General features: G+C 55.7%; 1 protein-coding gene across 2 annotated transcripts; it reads right to left on the reverse strand.

Moving 5' to 3' along the window:
- Nucleotides 1–224: 224 nt before the first annotated feature.
- On the reverse strand, nucleotides 225–19599 carry LOC121154921 (zinc finger protein 665-like). 2 transcript variants are annotated; one of them, XM_040978062.1, is made up of 5 exons: nucleotides 19366–19599; nucleotides 17927–18017; nucleotides 15370–15496; nucleotides 8358–10922; nucleotides 225–236 (listed from the first exon to the last, which is right to left on the reverse strand). In XM_040978062.1, exons 2-4 carry the CDS (start codon nucleotides 17996–17998, stop codon nucleotides 8920–8922), a joined length of 2202 nt encoding a protein of 733 aa, XP_040833996.1. In that variant the 5' UTR covers nucleotides 17999–18017; nucleotides 19366–19599; the 3' UTR covers nucleotides 225–236; nucleotides 8358–8919. The 2 variants fall into 2 exon arrangements, with proteins under 2 accessions (XP_040833996.1, XP_040833997.1); XM_040978063.1 differs by having other exon boundaries at nucleotides 19551–19586.
- Nucleotides 19600–20475: the final 876 nt, after the last annotated feature.

The following is a 20475-nucleotide window of genomic DNA, read 5'->3' on the forward strand; positions in this document are numbered from 1 at the left end:
TGGCGTCAGCGTGGTGGACACTGCCTCGGACTGACCATGAATTTAGGGAAAACATTTACCCTACTGCTAGGATCTCATCAACTTAACAACAACAAAGACTGTCAATGTCCACATCATATAATTACGAAAATCAAAGAAGGTGACATAAACACACGATTTCAGAGTGACTCACAAACTGTGAGTGCTGCGCGGGTGTCTGGGCCTGAGTTCCAGTTCTGCTCCCAGTTCCAGGATTCCTGTTAATACTCACCCTGGGATGCAGCAGGGTGCAGCTCAGGCACCGGGTTCCCGCACGGCAGCCTCCCACGGAGATCCGGCTGCGTGCGGCTGCGCGAACCGAGCTGCTTCAGGCACCCGCAGAGCTAACACCAGAGGCAAGTTCTGTTTCTTCCTCTCTACCTTTCAAATATATGACAAACGCTTACTAAATAAGTATTATGTGTGTAGGTCAGAGAAGCCTCTTAACAAAATAAAACCGTAAGTAAATATTTCCCAGGAAGATCCAGTATTGCGTTTGCTATCCTGTGTACTCTGGCACCAAAGACAAGCAACCGTTCCTGGAAAACGGCAGAGCGGCACCTGAGCCTCGGCGGCGGGAGCTAGCCGCACCTGCCCGGCTAAGGCGCCCGAGCTCTCCCCTCGCCCTCAGGACTCTGAGCACACGCAGGGCCGTATGCTGGCTTTGCAACTACATCATCATACCCATTACTTCATCATTAAACATATCCCCGTGATCATAGCGACTTTTAGACAAACATGACGTCAGGTATTCTGAATGCATATTTTTTCTCCATCCTCACAGAGCCTGTGAGACGTGTCCACTTGCACCCCCTTCCTGCAAACGGCTTGACAAGGCCCCAGGAACCCCAGGCGGGGAGAACCGTTACACTTCCAGCTACACTGGATTTTGCACACTCCCCTGCCGGGCCCTGCATGGGCTGACAGTCACCATCGGCACGTCACTGTTTGTATTACACACACTCCAGGGGCCACGGGGCTGGCTGTGCCAGTGCAGCTGCCAGGTGTTGTGGTGACATCTGTTCTAACAGAGCTAAATCACCATTGTTTGTAAATGAGATCACACAGTAAGAACTTTCTGGCATTTTCATTTCACGTTTGTGAATATGTTCTTGGTATTCATTAAAACTGCTCCGTAGGGTGTCACTGTGCGAACATGAAACAGTGAACTGAGAAACTTACTTTTTTTTTAAAGATTTACATTTATTTTTATTGGAAAGGCAGATATACAGAGAGCAGGAGAGATAGAGGAAGATCTTCCGTCCAATGATTCACTCCCCAAGCGGCCACAACGGCCGGAGCTGCGCCAATCCGAAGCCAGAAGCCGGAGCTTCTTCCTAGTCTCCCATGTGGGCGCAGGGTCCCAAGGCTTTGGGCCGTCCTCCACTGCTTTCCCAGGCCACAGGCAGGGAGCTGGATGGGAAGTGGGGCCGCTGGGATTAGAACTGATGACCATATAGGATCCTGGTACGTGCAAGGCGAGGACTTGAACCACTAGGCTAGCACGCCAGGGCTGTCACTGTCCTTTCTGAGGCAAACCCTAATGTGCACTGGGATTTCAGCAGCTGAGTGTGGGACCTACAGGAGCACAGAGGTCAGCAAGGGTTATGCTCATCCCAATGGACAACCTCCTGTCGGTAATCTTAAATGTCGCTGGAGGCAAGCTGGATGGGTTAGGTCTGAGGCCTTCGTCATTCTGACCAAGTTGCATACACATGGGGAAATTTGCCAGACGCAGAATTAGTGATAAAATGAATGGATATAGTTAAAACATAATTCTCCATGGGTTTATTATTACATTTATGTCTTAAGACGGCTCTTCTCCTAGACCATGTCTCTTGCTGGCTATTTGAGCAAACAAGAGCCTTGGCATGGGGAGGATGTCACCGTCCTTGCCGACCAAGAGGCATGCCTCCTGCACGAGCAAGGAAAGATCTCTTTCTGGAGCAACAGTGTGGCGGCTTGCTAGCAGTTCCCTTTAAAAGACTGGGTTTACCCAGGCCCAGGGATGCTCAGGCGCTCCGCATGCACAGCATCCGCTCCACTCCTGTCGGGATGCACAGGGCAAGGTGCACCAATGCAGGCGGGAGGAGCGTGATGGCTGGTGTGCCACGAGCGAGAGTCCTCCCTCCGCCTGTAATCCAAGAATGTTCCTTCTATGTTGGAAAATAAGTTATAGGCTCATCTCAACTGTTATTTATAAAAATAACCTCTAAGTGTGATTTAACGCTACATATTGGGTAGTTATCTCCTTTAAAAGCCCAGCACAGCAGCGTGGTGTTTAAAGTCCTCATTTTACATGTGCCAGGATCCCATATGGATGCTGGTTTGTGTCCCAGCTGCTCCACTTCCCATCCAGCTCCCTGCCTGTGGCCTGAGAGTACAAAAGAGGACAGAGCCAGTTAGCTGGCTTAAACATGATAGAATTTTCTGAAGATTTTTTTTAAAAGCTTACTTAACGGGCAGAATAACAGAGACACCGGGATAGAGACCTCTTCTGTCCTCTAGCTTACTCCCCACATGCCTGCAACAGCCAGAGCTGTTCCAGGCTGCAGCCAGGAGCCTGGGACGCCTCTGAGTCGATCACATGCGTGGGAAGGGGTCAGTGCTTGGGCCACAGCATACTGCTTTTCCAGACACAATAATAGGAAGTTGGACTGGAAGCTGGAGCGGCCAGGAGTTGAACCAGTGCTCCAGTATGAGATCTGGCACTGCAAGTGGCTGCTGAACCTGCTATGCCACAATGCCAGCCTCAAAAGATTACAATTAAATGATGAAAACAGAGGATCAAATGAAGGGGGCAGCCAGAGAAGAGAGACTGAGTTAGCTCTGACGGGCTGAAGGCCAGCCTAGACGGCAGAGGGACAGCAGCAAGTCTCTGAGCTGCTTAACCTTGTTCCGAGGTCCTGCAGAGGCCGGGTCATCCCCCTTCTGCAGAGGCCAGTTAGGGCTTCCTCCCCACCACAAGAGTTCCTTCCAGAGTTTTAACTGGCCCTGATTATAACCCTGCCTCCTCAGCTCCCAGGAAGCCTTGAAAAGCAACCACCGCGCAAGCATGGCCGCAGCGAGAACCGCATCCTGGCAGGCCCGTCCCTGTCGCCAGCGCCCTCTCACCTGCCGCTTTGCCGGCACCTCAGTTCTCATAATTGTCTGTGTCTAACCCGACTCAGAGCTTGATCCATGTGAATCAATCTGACCCACAGTGAATTTATCATGAACAATCAGCTCAATTGCTTCCCAGTGGAGTGTAACGTGAGTGACAATGCATGGCGGCTGTGACAGAAGAGAAGGCGGCACAGGGAAGGAGGGTAGCATGAGCTTAAGGTTTTGTTGCAGAGAATCTACACGGCTCTAGTGGACAGAAAGGGAGAGGAGGCAGGGGATCAGAGGAAAAGGGCTGTTCAAACTGCTTGAGGTGGAGTGCAACACCAATTTCAAGATTGCAGGAGGCCAAATATGCACAGCTGGTAAGGGCACAGGGACACTGAGATCTGGGTGGGGAGGAACAGGAGTCAGGGGAACAGGGAGGAAAAGGGCAATGCGTAGCTTTGGACAAAAGTGGAAACAAGTTCATCGGTAGATGCGGGATGAAAATGTGCAGGGTAGGACAGCAGGGCCAGGATGGGCAGATCTGGGGCCATTCGAATGGGCTGTGGCGGGTGCAGTGTGCAGGTAAAGGAGGTGGAGCCTGAGACACTCAGTGGGCAGAGGACAATGAAGGGAGCTGCAGAGCTGAGGGGAAGGGAGCCTAGGGCTCTGGATACCGAGCGTGAAGTACACGGTAGATCCAAGGAAATGCTGAAGGCAGTGGCACCCGAGGATGTTGACTACAGAGGACTTAGGAATTTGGAGTAGACAAAGGGCAGGAGGAGGGAGACATGGATGACAGAGCTGACAGGAGTGACTCACAGCCCTGGAACAGGCATCCAAAAGTCACTGGAGGGGAGTGAGGCAAGATACACGACTGCAGGGGAGGGGCGGGAGGAGGGATGGCAGCTGGGAGGAGGGATGGGAGAGAGGGAGGAGAGATGGCAGCCGGGAGGAGGGATGGCGGGCTTAGAGGAGGGATGGCGGCAGTTTATGGGCTTTCTGTGGCCCTAGGGGGAGGGATGCAGGATGTGCAAAGATGCTGTGGTGTCTGGCACCATGGTATAGATTAAGCCTCTACCCGTAGCACTGGTGCCCCATATAGACGCAGGGTCAAGTCCTGGCTGCTCCACTTCCGATACTGCACCCTCTTCCCCCAGGAATGCGCCTAGGAGGCAGCGGAGGGTGGCCCAGTTCCTTGCATCCCAGCACCCACGGGAGAGTCCCAGAGGCTCCTGGCTTCAGACCCGTCCAGCTGCAGCCATCTGTGGCCATTTGGGAAATATCGGGATGGAAGATCTAACTCTGCCTTTCAAAACAAACTAAAAAGATGCTCTCCCAACGGTGCCCTTCCCATCCCTCTCCTGAGCCTGGACCCCGGCTCCCTGTGCGTACCCCTCTGCCCCGCTCCACCGCTTGCCTGGACAGCCACGGAGGCCCAGCTCCAGGGCCCAGCCTGTGCCCAGCCGCAGACTGGTCGCCAAGGGCAGCTGGCTTCTCCTCGCCCCACCCGAGTTCCGGGTTCGGATCTTTGTGACGCAAACGGCCACTCCTGAGGCTAGACGCGGCCGACTGAGGAACGGCCCAACAGTGGCCAAACCCACTTCCCGCCCCTATGGCAGACCCTCATGGACTGCCCTTGCCCCTCCCATCTCTCTGTCACTTCACCATTCAGACCCACGAATCTTTTCAAAGGAAAACAAAAAGTCGCCTGATACTGAGATTCCAGAGACACGCGTGACTGGGAAGCCACGACCCTCACAGGACAGCACCCCTAACCCGAGGCTGACCCCTCACACAGGTTAACAACGTTCGCCGTCTTCCCACCAGGAGTGGACATTATTAAAAACAAACGAGCGAGTGCGCGGCCCATCACCTCACTCCTGGGTCAGCCCGAGTCCACGCTGCGTGGACACACGCGAGTCCCACTCGCCGCCGGCCAGCGTCTGAGGGACGCGCCACTGGGGCACTGCGCATGCTCGGGCGCGGCCCTGGGGGCGTGGCCACCGGCCGCTCTGGGGGCGTGGCCACCTGGCAGCTCGCAATGGCGCACGTGCAGGCAGAGGAGTTGGGGGAACAGGCAGGCGTCTCCAACACCTATAATTCAAGCTAACTCACAAGAGCTAAACCAGCCTAAAAGCAAAATCTCCACTTGCCTGTTTTGAGGTGAAGGCCCCGTGCCACACCATGCTTCTGGGGTGGGTAGATTCCTGCTAACACAGACCCTGGGAGGCAGCAGTGATGGCTCAGGGGGGCTCCTGCCTGGACTTGCGGGAAGCGTGGCTTGAGTTCCCAGCCGCTGTCGGGGCACTTGCACAGTGCACAGCAGGGATCTCTGCCTCTCTCCCCAGCTTTGGGGCATATATACAATATATAGGGCCTGGTGCTATGGCTTAGTGGCTAAAGGCCTCACCTTGCACGCACTGGGATCCCAAAAGGCACTGGGTTACATTCTGGCTGCTCCACTTCCCATCCAGCTCCCTGCTCGTGGCCTGGGAAAGCAGCAGAGTACCCAAACAGGAGACCCAGAAGCTCCGGAAGCTCCTGGCTTCAAATCGGCTTAGCTCCAGTCCTGCCTCCATTCGGGCAGTGAAGCCAACACATGGAAGATCTTTCTGCCTCTCCTCAGCATACATCTGATCTGCCTTTCCAATAAAAATCAATCTTTAAAAAATGTAGAAATGCATTCCTACCAGCCAGCCTGGCCTTCGGTCTTTTGCTACTCACAAGCTCTGTAGGATCAAATCTGAGTTCTACAAGGTTTTGCTCCCCCCACACTCACGGGTGCACGCTGTATGTGGTCCCCGCACCTTGGCCACAGGGTGCAGTCTATGTAACAGGGACTTCATTCCTTTTGGAAAAGCAGAGGTGTGACAGCTGGTTCGCTGGCCTGTTTGAGTCTTCACAGGCATCATTCCCCGTGGCCGCACACCATTTTTACATTCCCACTAAGTGAAGGTTCCAACTTCTCCACCTCTCGGGCAATGCCTTTTGTTAAGCTTGCTTTTCAATGAAACCATGGGGACGGCTGTGAAGTGATTCTCATTTTTTATTGCATTTCCTTGGTTAGGGCTTCCTTTTTAAACTTAGGGTATTCATTTTTATTTAGTGTCATTTCTATACACTATTATTTCATGCTGGGTAAGCTGGCTGTTACGGCCATCCTGCGAGGGGACCAGCGGATGGGAGACCACCCTCTCTTCCTCAGAGATCTTCAAAACAAAACAATCCAGTCCATTCGTAAAGAAACGAGGGTCCTGAGAACTTAACCATTTCAGTGCATTTCCCTCCATAATTTGCTGATGAAAAATGGGTACATTTAGAAAATGTGCTCAGGTTAGGACTTAGAGTCAGAAGAATCCAAATAAGAACTGTAAGACACCAAGTGGCTTCCCATCTAAGGCGTCGCAGCTCCCGGGGACGAGCAGCTTTGCGGCTGAGGGAGGCGACGGACAGGTACGGGGAAGGAAAAAAGGCCAATTCCAGAGCCACGAAAACTTAGCAAATGGCTTGCTTCCGCTTGCAAAGAAGCTGGCCTAAAAGAAGTGCTTAAGAGCATGGTCCAAAACATAGAAAACTACCAAGGCATATCCTCAGAAACACTTGCTCCCAAGAGCTTAAAAAGTTTTGTTTTAAACATAGATCAATCTTTGGGAAAAATCTGACTGTACAGAAACATTTCCCAAGGAAACGTTTATAGCACGTATTTATAACTCCCAAGGGAGCACAATGTTAAAACTGCTTAAGAAATTTCCAACTTAGGGCCCAGCGCTGTGACCTAGCGGCTCAAGTCCTTGCCTTGAATGTGCCAGGATCTCATATGAGTGCCGGTTCTAATCCCGGCAGCTCCACTTCCCACCAGCTCCCTGCTCGCGGCCTGGGAAAGCAGTCGAGGACGGCCCAAAGCCTTGGGAGCCTGCACCTGTGTCAGAGACCTGCAGGAAGTTCCTGGATCCTGGCTTCGGATCGGCACAGCACTGGCCTTTGTGGTTACTTGGAGAGTGAATCATTGGACGGAAGATCTTCCTCTGTCTCTCCTCTCTGTACATCTGCCTTTGCAATAAAAACAAATCTTAAAATAAAAAGAAATTTCCAACTTAAGTTTAACACAGGGAAACAGCTGCCTAAAAAAAAAATCAAGTTAAAAATGTCACAAAGGCAAAACAGGAAAGCCCACCAACTGAAAAACAACCGCTGACAGCCCCAAAGATGCCAGATTCCCTCAACACTGCTCCCAAAGACCCCGTACTCACCCCGGCCCCCGTGACAGGCACGCGGACAGAGCTACTTAACTGAACTCTTGTCACACATAGAGACAAACATGGAAGGTTGAAAGTGGTATTTAAAAGGTGAAAATGCCACACACACAGTATGGGTTTCCCTGAACACCTGTCACGAGTGGGCAGTAAGTCAAGATGTACCCAAGAGGAAAATTGGTGGGGGGGCAGGGCCTCTGACAACCTCTCCAGCCATGATCGGTGGGCCGAGTGAACACCTCCCAGTTGCTGGACGTTTATAAGGGAGGTTGTGCCATTCCAGATTGGAGACTAAGACAGGACTCATCCAGTTACTTACCAATAACGGATGAATCAAGATGCGAATTCCCGTTGTTAAAGTGCAACACCTAGTTAATCCTGCAGCAGTGAAATGGCTGGTTACTGCCGTGAGCATCCTCCCGAGGCAGGACAATACTGTGCAGCAGGAGGAATATGATTCGGAGCAATAATGATTACATTTTTATTAAGACATCACATAATACATTCAGACAAAATGTAACAGTAACAAAATGTAATCAGCACTTAAATGTAACCCCCCGCCCCCTCAAAAATGCTATGCTGCTTCTTAAAAAAGAAAAAAAAACCCATCAATTTATTTGTGGGTGGTGGGGGAGAGGAGAGGAAAAAAGAGATGTCATCCATTCATTTTTTTCACCAAGTCCCTGCACCAGCCAGGGCCGGGCCCAGAGCGGGGGCTCAGTCCAGGCCCCGCACGCCGCAGGGAGCCGACCACGCCCGCAGCTCTCCTGGAGCAGCAGCATTCGGGAGCCAGATCTGGGTACCGAGCCCAGCGACTCCAATGTGTGGCAAAGGAGGCTTAGGAACCAGGCCGAAGATGTGCCCACCCCGATCGCATCAGGTCCTTAACTTCCTCCTCTCGCCTCACAAACACCCAGCGTCCGAAGGGCTTGCGATACTCTGTTTTACGGTCTGATATTAGAACATCTCTTGGGCAGCAGACCCCATTAAGGCGACCCTGCCTCCTCCCAAGTATTCAACCTCAAAAACAATAACCTCCCCTACTTCTCGGACAGGGGTGATGCTCGCGGGAAGTGAAGGCCTTCCGCTGTCTCCAGTCCTCCGCAGAGATCGCCAGCGGTCGGAAGGCAGCACAGCACTACCGTTTCACAACTGTTCTCGGCAAAGCGTTTTATTACCTGAAGATAACCAGGCCTGCCAACACTTCACAGCACGGCGTGAACTTGAGGACATTGTAGCTTGCAATTATTCTGTGGAAGAGAACTCGGAAGATGAACCTTAAGAGAATCAGAGACCAAGGCATTCCCGTAAATCCAGACACAGGGGCTCCAGCACACACACGGCACCCGTGTGCTCTCATCAAGGACCAACGCTGTACTTCGCACCGCGTCCGGGACAAAGCGCCCGCCGCATCCCACTTACAGAAGCTGTCGGCCGACGGCTCTGGGTAGCTCTACCGCTCATCCTCTTGTTGAGTGGTTTGCCAGTCAGTGTATGTGTAGCTTTTCTTAAATTCTCTAACGTGAAAGAAGCGGACCCAGACCAAAAGCTTTGCCAGTCATTTATAAGGCTTTAAAAGGCCAGTGTGAATTCTCCGATGACTTGCAAGATTTGAACGCCGCCCAAAGACCTTCCCGCACTCGTTACATGTGTAAGGCTTCTCCCCGGTGTGCACCAACTGATGAGTCGTCAGGCTGGAGCTCACGCTGAACGCCTTCCCGCATTTATTACACTTGTACGGCTTCTCCCCGGTGTGAATTCTCCGGTGACTTGAAAGGTGCGAGTTCTGGGTGAAGACCTTGCCGCACTCGCTGCACTTGTACGGCTTCTCCCCGGTGTGGATGGCCTGGTGGGTGGTCAGGCTCGCGTACACGCTGAAGGCCTTGCCGCACACATTGCACTTGTAGGGCTTCTCCCCCGTGTGGATTCTCTGGTGGTTCGCGAGGTGCGAGTTCTGAGTGAAGACCTTGCCACAGTCGTTACATTTGTAAGGCTTTTCTCCGCGGTGGATGATCTGGTGGGTGTTTAGATTGGAATGAGAACTAAAGGCTTTGCCGCACTCGCTGCACTTGTAGGGCTTCTCCCCGGTGTGGATTCTCCGGTGAATCGCCAGGCTGGACGTCTGACTGAAGACCTTGCCGCACTCGCTGCACTTGTAGGGTTTCTCCCCGGTGTGGATGACCTGGTGGGCAATTAGGTTTGAACGCACACTGAAGGATTTGCCACACTCGTTACACTTGTAAGGCTTCTCCCCGGTGTGAACCCTCAAGTGCCTTGCAAGGTTGGAAGTCTGGCTGAAGAATTTGCCACATTCCTCGCATTTGTACGGCTTCTCCCCGGTGTGGATCCCCCGGTGGCTGGCCAGGTGCGAGTTCTGGGTGAAGACCTTGCCGCACTCGTTGCACTTGTACGGCTTCTCCCCGGTGTGGATGGCCTGGTGGGTGGTCAGACTTGAATACACACTGAAGGCCTTGCCGCACTCGCTGCACTTGTAGGGCTTCTCCCCCGTGTGGATTCTCCTGTGATTCGCGAGGTGCGAGTTCTGAGTGAACACCTTGCCACACTCGTAACACTTGTAGGGCTTTTCTCCGCGGTGGATGATCTGGTGGGTGTTCAAGTTGGAGTGTGAACTGAAGACCTTGCCGCACTCGCTGCACTTGTAGGGCTTCTCCCCGGTGTGGGTTCTCCGGTGAATCGCCAGGCTGGACGTCTGACTGAAGACCTTGCCGCACTCGCTGCACTTGTAGGGCTTCTCCCCGGTGTGGATGACCTGGTGATTAGTTAGATTGGAACGGATGCTGAAGGCTTTGCCGCACTCGTTACACTTGTATGGCTTTTCTCCAGTGTGAATTCTCCGATGACTTATAAGGTGGGAATTTTGCGTGAAGACTTTGCCACAGTCATTACACTTGTAGGGCTTCACTCCGGTGTGATGCCTCTCGTGAACCAGGAGGTAAGAGCGCCTGAAGAACGCCTTGCCGCACTCGGCGCACCTGTACGGCTTCTCCCCCGTGTGGATCCTGCGGTGATGCGCCAGGGACGACGTGTAACTGAAGATCTTGCCACACTCCTCGCACCTGTAAGGCTTTTCCCTCACGTGCGCTTTCTGCTCCTGTGTTAGTAACGCATAGATGAAGTCATTCCCATAGTCATCAGCAATGTGAGTTTTCACACGAGCAGGGACTGGCTGAGGTGGAGAGCCCAAGGGCAAGCCGCGGAGGGCCTGCGCCACGCACCCACAGTCCCCGCCGTCGCCCTCGGAGGGCGCGGGTGCCGGCGGGCCCGAGCAGAGGCCGCTTTGCTCAGCACCGTCTCTCTCATCTCTGCCACGCTCACCTCTTCCAGCAACGAGACTTTCTTTATGAATCACAAGCAAGTCTTCCAAATTTCCTTCATCACCAGTCCATTGAAATTCAAAGTCATTTTTATTTTTATGGACTTCTCTGGGGGAAAAGTCTTTGCTCTCACTGCTCTCCAAACACAGTGTCTGGGCTGCCTTCCCCACACCGCTGTGCCCTGGGGACGAAGCTCCTTCCCTGACCGCACATTTAGGAGAAATACCTGCAAGACAGCAACGCAGGCTCCGGTTAACCGCCAACAGAAACCCACATTTCGTGCCAGAATACTATGTCCAATTAAAGCATACTGTATAAAACAAATGCTGAAGTGCCATCTATTCATGGGCACAGTGGGATGATAACGTACATATGTGGAGTAATGGACTCAAGCTCATCATACCTCAATGACATGTCAGCTACTACTGATGTTTAAAACTAGGTGTGCAATGCCCAAAACCCAAATTATCCCACTGCAAGTTTACCTCGCAGCTTCCTGGGGAGGAGATGCAACCGAAAAGAAACAGGGGGACAGTGCTCTTTTCAGCAAATGACCATGTTTATTTTGAGGGTTCCAATTCTTATACACTTAAAACGATAGTTCACACCCAACTAGAATTAGATTACGTGTCGGAGCAGAGTTCAAGGAGGCTAACGAGGCGGCTGGCCTCAAGCACCGCTGAACCGGGGACGGGCAAGGAGTGCCGTCGCCCTTGCTTACCTTACCAGCCAGCACAGATGCCCGCCTGTCAGCCAGGAGAGCAGAAAGTCCAGCCAAGGACTCGCTGGGCAAGAGCGCGCCCGGGGGGAGGCCCGCCCTCTCCTCCCTGCAGCCTCTTCTCAGCAGGATCCCACAGGCCTCTGCTGGCCCAGCGGTCCTGCTGGATGGATTCCGACACCCCATTCACCCAGGCCACACGCTGCTTCTATTTTTATTTGAAAGTCAGATATACAGAGAGGAGGAGAGACAGAGAGGAAGATCTTCTGTCCGCTAATTCACTCCCCAAGTGAGCGCAATGGCTGGAGTTGAGCCTATTCGAAACCAGGAGCCTGGAGTGTCTTCCAGGTCTCCCACATGGGTGCAGGGTCCCAAGGCTTTGGGCCGTCCCCTGCTGCTTTCCCAGGCCACAAGCAGGGAGCTGGATGGGAAGCAGGGCCACTGGGATTAGAACTGGCGCCCATATGGGATCCCAGTGCGTGCAAGGCTACTGCTAGGCTACTGTGCTGGGCTAACTCAACTGACTCAGATGCTACGTGTCACTGATGACATACTGCTGTATGATATTGCATGCTGTCTGTCTCTAACTCTACTTTTCAAATAAATAAAATATATCTTGAAAAAAAAAAAAAAAAAAAGACATGAAACTCAGGTGGACAAACAATACTATGTTCACCCTAACGATGCCACACTCGGGCAATACCAGAGCACGGAGGGCTGTGCTTTAAATCTCGGAAAAACAAAGCAAGTGCAAAAATGGAAACTTTCCTTTGAGAACTCCCAGCACACGCACTTGTTCTGTCCCGGAACTTGCTCACTGGCAGAGAATTTTCCAGAACGGGACTGGTCCTCTGCCACGTGAGCGCTCACCTGGCGTCACACTGCCGCCACGCTTCCACCTCTCCGGCCTCCTCGCCACCTTCACCAGGCTCTCCGGCCTCCTCGCCACCTTCACCAGGCTCTCCGGCCTCCTCGCCATCCTCACCAGGCTCTCCACGGCCCAGGGCGCTTTGCCTTGCTCCAAAACTGAGAGAACGCTCAGGTCAGGACAGGTTCCTGTTTAGACAAAGAAAAGGCTCCAATGTGCTGTGGGCTTCTAGAATCCCCATCTCCTGTCCAGGGGAGGAGAGTCCACAGCCACCTAGACTGTTCTTCTCAATGGTCACGAACACTGTAACACACATTTAGTTCTATGAAGCAGAACCAAAAGCACGGGGACTGAAGTGCCGAAGCAGCTATGCTGGAGTCCGCTACGAGGTTTTCGGCATTACCATTCAATGCACCTGACAGGCAGGCAGAGCTGAAGTGGCTCAAGTGCCCGGGCCCTGCACCCACTTCAGAGACCCACAGGGAGCCCGCAGGCAGGCTCCAAGCAGGCCACTTGAGCCGTCCGCGGAGTGAACCAGCGGCTGGGAGATACCGCTCACTCTCTCTCTGTAACTCTGCCTAGCCAATCAATCAATCTTCAAAACACAAGCCCAGTTGTAGGTAACTGCCCAGGTTGCCTTGTACCTAGGCAAGTGTTCCACTGCCGGGAGAAAAGCTTCCTGGGCCTGCTTAATGCTAAAATCGTGTGAACTATACCAGGATGCCAGCAGAGCTGTTTTTCCTTCTTTCTTTTCTAGTTTTTTTAAAGGACAACGTGGGGAAGACAGGGCCCACTGGGCTGGAGCATGTCACCCTGGCCCCCATGCAGTGGCTGCGAGCATGCCACCCTGGCCCCCATGCAGTGGCTGCGAGCATGCCACCCTGGCCCCCATGCAGTGGCTGCGAGCATGCCACCCTGGCCCCCATGCAGCGGCTGCGAGCATGCCACCCTGGCCCCCATGCAGCAGCTGCGAGCATGCCACCCTGGCCCCCATGCAGCGGCTGAGAGCATGCCACCCTGGCCCCCATGCAGCGGCTGCGGCTGGCAGTGGGAGATGGGGTCTAGGACTTGTTGGCGTGGGAGTGGCTGAGGACATGTCTAACGGGGAGGAATGACTTCTGGAGGATTCCACAGACTGCACCCACAGGAAAGTGGGGGAGTGCGATGCAGTGGTTTTTGTGGGGTTACCAGAGGACTTGACTGGCTCAGGCCAAGACATCCATCCACAAGGGAGACGTGGGCCGGGCTAAAGAGCATCGCTGCCTCCTGCTGCAGCGTACTAAAGCTGGGGCTGAGGGCAGGTCTGGAGGGGCTAGACCACAGTACCGCCCATGAGTGCAGAATGGGGGTGCGCCTGCAGTACCCACCAGAATGCCAAAGAACCAGATCTGGGGGAAGGTTCTGTAGAGAACTGTGGGCTTGCCTCTGCAGGACGGCAGTACCTCATGGTATACATGGAGGACTGGGGGTGGGGACAAGCCAAGCCTGCAGCTCCTGATGGTATGCATGGAGAGCCGAGGTGGTGACAGGCCAAGCCTGCAGCTCCTGATGGTATGCATGGAGAGCCGGGGGTGGTGACAGGCCAAGCCTGCAGCTCCTGATGGTATGCATGGAGAGTCGGGGGTAGTGACAGGCCACGCCAAGCTGGACCACAGGACTTATCCGACAGCAATCCACGTGACCCTTGCTGGAGTTGGGGCTGGGAGGCCGGGCAGACCAGACTATAGTACTCTCCAGCACATGCCAAGGCCAGGACTGGGCCTGGTGGTGGAACTCTGGGGATCTCCCCGATGGGCTACAGTCCCACTGGGGATTGCAACAGCCAGGGCTGGGGGCGGGTCAGCCTGGGCAAGGGTGCAGCACCTACTGGCAATGTATCACAGCCAGGGCTGGGGCCAAGGGTGCAGCACCTACTGGCATGCGTACAGGCCGGATCTGGAGTGAGGGTTAGGCTCTAGCTCTCACTGGGGCTCTTGAGAGCCAGAATAGGAGTGGGACAGGCCAGGCTAGGCTGAGGCACTTGCCGAGTCCCATGAGCTGGTCTGGGGGTGGGCCAGGCTGGCCCAGCCATGTCAGTCTGGGAGGCAGGCGCCAGCTAGCACATGCGAGGACCCACTGCTGGGAGTGGGCATGGTGGGGGAACCGTGGGTACTTCCTGCTAGGCCACAGGGAAACTCTGGCACTCCTGTGCCAGGCTGACCCTCCTGCTGATGAGCACAAGAAACAGGGCTGGGGGTGGGCCTGGCTGGACAAGGTGGCGAGATCTGCCAGCAATGTGAGGAGAGGGGCTGAGGGCAGCCAAGGCTGAGCTAAGCCACAGAGCCCACGTGCACTGGCCAGCGCAGGTGACAGACCAAATCTGACCCTGCACTGCCGGGCACACACAAGTCAAGCCGGGGGTTACTCCAGATGAGGTTTCTTGGAGGACTCCCCAGATGGACTGCTGGACTCAGACCCTGGCCATAGTTAGAAAACAAACCCCCAGGCCGCGCGATCCGACCTCGGGGTGCACGTGGTACTGAGCCTCCTCCACTGCTGACCCCTGTGCATGAGCAGAACACCCAGCCGCACAGGGGACATGACAGTCAGCTCATCTGGGTCAACAGGGGATGCTGGCCGCCTCGTCAGGCGAAGCAGCACAGGCTGGAACCTTTCAGGATGTTCCTGGGCCCGTGGCTGGACCAAGGGGGCCTCTCGACCAACGCACCTTGGAAAAGGTCTTTTCAACCCTGAAGCAATGAAACCAACAATGTCTCAGAACTATCAAAACCACTCAAGTCACCCTATCACAACCCTCTTCCCCACATCGGCTTCAAGTGACCGTCCCTCCACCCCCAGCTGCTAACGGAATTTGACAGCAAGGAGAGGGCCCCGTCCCCGCCCTCACCTGTGTAAACAGGAGGAAAACAAAAACAAAGAGAAAAAAATGCAAACACGTGTCCCAGCCACCGTCCTCCAGCCCAGACCCTCCCCTCCTTAACCAGGGGTCCCCAAGGGTGTGCACCCCGCACGGCAGCGCCTGCCAGGCAGCACACAGGGACAAGGCAGAGCCCAAGGGCGCCCCTAGCGTCCGGCGGGTGTCCTCACCCAGGGACAGCAGGTTCCTGTAGTTCTCCAGCATCACGTCCCGGTACAGGGCCCTCTGAGCGGGGTCCAGGCACTTCCACTCCTCCTGGGAGAACTCCACCGCCACGTCCCCGAACGTCACCCGTCCCTACGAGGAAAGACAGGCGTTACCACGGAGTCATGAAGAGAGGACTTCAAGGATAAGCCTGAGCGGCCAGCAGGCCAAATTCACTCTGAATTATACAAAAGCTCTACCGATGTTAAAGCTTAGAGACATGTGCCTCTGACAGGAGATCTCCGTGGTGCTAGGGAGAAGCTCCAGGCTGGGGCAAGTTACCAGAAAGTTCCCGGCAGTACTCAAGGGTTGGGACTTTCAGCCTCACATTTCTAAACTTTCCAAGAAGCCGATCACCAAAGCGACTAATGCAATCCATCATGCCTAAGAAATGAGACTGTCACAAAACCCCAAAGGGCCAGGGTAGAAAACGTCTTAGGGGCTTGCTCGCAGGAAGGGCATGGTGCCCCATGCCAGCCTCACGCCTGACCCCGTGCTGTCCCAAAGGGCATGGTGCCCCGTGCCAGCCTCATGCCTGACCCTGTGCTTCTGCTCCATCCGGCTGTTCACCTGTGCCCTCTGCCAGGTTCTCTAGCAAGTAGGTAAGGGAAGGCATGGCTACCGCCTGTGCCCCAACAGGCACGTGAGGGTCGAATGGGGCACCTGGGCTGTGTGGCTGTCACTCCCTCCAGAACCAGAGGTGGCTCTGGTGTTGGCTGACACCCAGCCAGGGCACGGTGCAACAGCTGCTGCAGAACACGGGGGAAACATGTTAAAAACATTTGGATAAGTTATGGCTCATGGTTTCTTTCATTTTCTACCCAAGAAACTTTTTTATGAAGTCTAGTAAAACTTGCTGACTTTTTCTTTTAAACCAACAAATCATTCGCAGAACAAATGCCCAAGGAACTAACCGAAGCCGAGGGAAAATCAGCCCTGCGGACGGGGCGGGAGCGACAATTTACACCAATCCTCCTCCAGCTCGCGCAATGCACTGAGGCGGGGACAGCGAAAACATTCGGGGACCCATCACCATTCTCATGCCAACCTCAAGGAAACCGCAGAACTAGCACGTTCTCTGGCACCGACGGAAAACTCGACAACACGCTGGCCAACAAGCTTCCCGGCACACTGACGGACAACACGGCGCGGCGGTTCAACAGACCCGAGTGCGACAGGGCGCCACACAGACGGGGACAGACAGAAAATACAGCTGACAGAATCCACAAGACCCACAGCGACAGACGGCGAGTCACGCCGGAGGCTGGGAGTGGCTGCTGGGACGTGGCATCCGAGAAAGCCGGGCATGAAGGGTGCCAGCTGGAGCAGCGCCGCGCAGCCAGGAGCCGACGCGCACCGAAGGACGGGCACGGCGCGTGCAGACCCGGGCAGCGGGCTTTCACGCCTCCCGACGCATCACCTGAGACTTCCCGATGCGCCAAACAGCGACATTTACAGAGAAACGAACAGGAGAGACGGATTCAAGCCAGTGAGTGAGCCAAGTATCTCGCCTAAACAAAACGCTGCCACTCAGCGAGGCCTTACAGAGCAAGACACGGCACGTCAGCAAACAAGCAGACGTGAGGCGTCGGAGAATAACGTGCAAACCCACAGCAGGATGACCACCGTTTAAAACACAACTGCCTTCCAAACTAAAAACCCCTTCAAAAGGGGGTGGGCAGAGCTGCGGCACAGCCGGGTAGGCCATGGCCTGCAGTGGGGGGCATCTCACGTGGGCACCGGTTTGAGCCTTGGCTGCTCCATTTCCCTCCAGCTCCCTGCTTGTGGGCCCCTGTGCCCACGTGGGAGACCTGCAGGAAGCTGCTGGCTCCGCCCGGCCCAGGCCCAGCACGGCGCCCTTTCGGGGAGTGAACCAGTGAGCGCAGACCTCTGCGGCTCTGCCCTTCAAGTCGATCAATCACTCCTAAAACAAAAGTGCAGAAGTCGATGAAACGAGAACACGGCACGGTGGCCTAGTGGCTGAAGTCCTTGCCTTGAGCGCACCAGCATCCCATTGGGTGCCGGTTCTAATCCCGGCAGCTCCACTTCCCATCCAGCTCCCTGACTGTGGCCTGGGAAAGTAGTTGAGGACGGCCCAAAGCCTTGGGACCCTGCACCCGTGTGGGAGACCTGGAGGAAGTTCCTGGCTCCTGGCTTCAGATCGGCTCAGCACCAGCTGTTGCGGTCACTTGGGGAGTGAATCATTGGATGGAAGATCTTATTCTCTGTCTCTCCTTCTCTCTGTATATCTGACTTTGTAATAAAAATAAATAAATATACATATATAAAAGTGCATCCTTTGTAATACGCCGGTCTCTGCTCCATCATGGGTGCACCCCATGTTCAGACAGTGACAAGCAGCAGGCTGACAGCGGACTGCATGTGACACCACAGTATCTCCACGCAGAAGGGTGGAAGACAGAAGCCAAGCAGAGATGAGAGAGCGAGGACGCACGGCCGCGGGCCAGCGGGTCACACGGGAGACAGGCGCCCTGACACGGGCTCGCGGGAATGTCACCTCACCTGGGTCAGGGCCATCCCCGCCACGTTCTCTTCCCTCTTCCTCCTCTTCTGGCCTTCCTCCTCAGGCAACATGGGTCTCCAGAAGTCGATCCTGAATAGGGAAACGGGGTGCTTGAATCTTGGAACCGACGCCCCCCTCTCCTCTCCTCCCCCCCAAGAGTGCAGACCGCAGCAGGTGGAGGAGTCTGTCAGCACGTCCACCACGATGCAGCACCAGACCCCGGCGCTCGCACAGGGCCAAGCCGCACTCCCCCACTGCCCCTGTCCAGCCCAGCACCCCACAGGGTGACGGCATCAGATCCCTGACAGCAGATGCAGGAAGCACACTCCTGGATAAGCACCCCCTCCTTTTGTAGCATCCTTCAGAACAGCCGTGTGAACCCCGCAAAGGGTTTCTCCGAGCTCTGTGATCACCAAGAAGTGTCGCGTAAGGCAAACGCTCAGGTGGCGTGGAGGGGGCTCGCTGCACGGTGGGGAGCACCGAGTCCGCTGAGCACCTCAAAAGCACTGGTCTCCAGTGCCACCTCAGACACAGCCCCACACCCTGCGCAACCTCAGGAGAGGGGAAGACGGCTTCCCGCCACAGACTCGAGCCCCGTCCTCAAGGAGCACCCTCCCCTGACATCAACAAGGCAGACCGGAGGAGGCTCAGAAGGCGCTTTCACCAATTTGCCAGATTACACAAAGAAAGAACCGGGCCCTCCACATCTAATCAGCTCCGCTTCCTTCCTCCCTGCGCCGGCTTTGTCTCCCTTTCCTGTGATCTGCTCCCGCTGGAGCAGCTTCCTGCCCGTTTCCTCCCCGCTTCCTTCTGTTGTACCTCCACTTCCTTGCGCCCCATCCTCCCGACTCGGTTTGCCCCTGGCCATTCCCGGTCTTTGTCCCCAACATCCGCAAGCTCCTGCCTCCTGCCCCCCAGGATCCAGCTGCCCCTTGGCTCTCTGAGGCCCAAGATCCAGCTGCCCCTTCGCTCCCTGTCCCCCAGGACCCTGCGGCCCCTTCACTCACTCCCCCCCAGAACCTTGCTGCCCCCCAGGACCCTGCTGCCCCTTCACTCACTCCCTGCCCCCCAGGACCCTGCTGCCCCTTGGCTCCCTGCCCCCCAGGGCCCTGCTGCCCCTTGGCTCCCTACTCCCCAGGACCCTGCTGCCCCTTCACTCACTCCCTGCCCCCCAGGACCCTGCTGCCCCTTGGCTCCCTGCCCCCCAGGGCCCTGCTGCCCCTTGGCTCCCTACTCCCCAGGACCCTGCTGCCCCTTCACCCCTTGCCCCCCAGGACACTGCTCCACCCGCCAGGGTTTGAGCCCATCCTGCCCTCGGGGCCCTCGCCCGCGGCGCTTTCCACCTGCGTCCCCTGTGCTAGCTGACCCCCGCCCGCGGTCTCAGCCCCCCATCCCCAGCGGCTCCGCGTCTTCCCCGGGTCCCCATCTGCTCACACACCCTCAGGGGCCGGAGCAGCACACGTCCCCGTGGGGCAGGTCGGGGTGTCGGCCGACCCCGTCCGGCGCTGGGAGAGCGGCTCCCTGCAGGCAGCGGGAGGCTGCAGGGCCCGCCGGCCCCAGGAGAGCCGGACGCGGCCAGGGACAGGACTCGAGGCGTCCACGCCGGCGGAGCCAGGGACTCACAGACGGACACACGGACACAGCCAAACTCACGCGCCGCGGGGCGACCTTCACGTCAGCCGATCTGCTTCCGGGTCTGGAGGAAGCTGCGCGCGCAGCCGAGCGAGCGGTGTAGGCGGAGACTGAGGCTGTGGGGGCGGAGACTGGGTGGAGCTTGAGGGAGAAGGGGGCGTGGCTTAGGAAGCGCTTGGGTCTGGGCGGAGATGGTGGGTGGGTGGGCGGGGCAGAGGCGGGGCGTAGGGACAGGCCCCGGAAGACGGGGGGCGGGACCGCGAGGCTAAGGGCGTGTCCGGGGCGGAGCCTAACGAGGGGCGGGGTCTCCTGTGAGGTAAGGGCCCTCGGAGACGGCTGGAGGGGGCGTGGCTGGCATGCCGAGGGGGCGTGGCTGGCATGCCGAGGGGCGTGGCCCGCGAGGGCGAGGGGCGGAGCGTGGCGAGGACCTCAGTGTGGACCTGGACCAGGGTGCTGGACCTGGGTTTGCGCCCACCTGGCTCCGGGCGACTGGCGTCCAGAAACCAGAGAGACAGCAGCCAAACTTCTGCCAGCTACTTTGTGTGGCTACGATGGTAGAGCTTACTCTGCCTTTGATCTTTTCAAGAAGTTATTGTAAGCTCAGAAAAAGCACTATTTTTCAGTAGTTCTTTTCTTCCTTACCTTGTAATGAAAGTCACTTTGAAAAAACGAAACTATCTTTGTTCTTTTTATTTATTCTATTTAACTTTTCTTGGTTTATAAAACTATTTGTTGGATGGGGCTTGCATGCACATGGACACAAAGAAGCTGGCTCCTGGCTTTGGACCAGCTCAGCTCTGGCCATTGTAGCCATTTGGGGAGTGAACTAATGAAATTCTGCCTTTCAAAAAAGAAAAGAAAAAAATCCAGGCAGACGTGGAGGAAGCTCCTGGCACGGGTCAATCCAGCCCTGTCC

This window comes from Ochotona curzoniae, unplaced genomic scaffold (assembly GCF_017591425.1).
Source record: "Ochotona curzoniae isolate NIBS_2020 unplaced genomic scaffold, NIBS_Ocur_1.0 contig_2861, whole genome shotgun sequence".
Lineage (NCBI taxonomy): Eukaryota > Metazoa > Chordata > Mammalia > Lagomorpha > Ochotonidae > Ochotona > Ochotona curzoniae.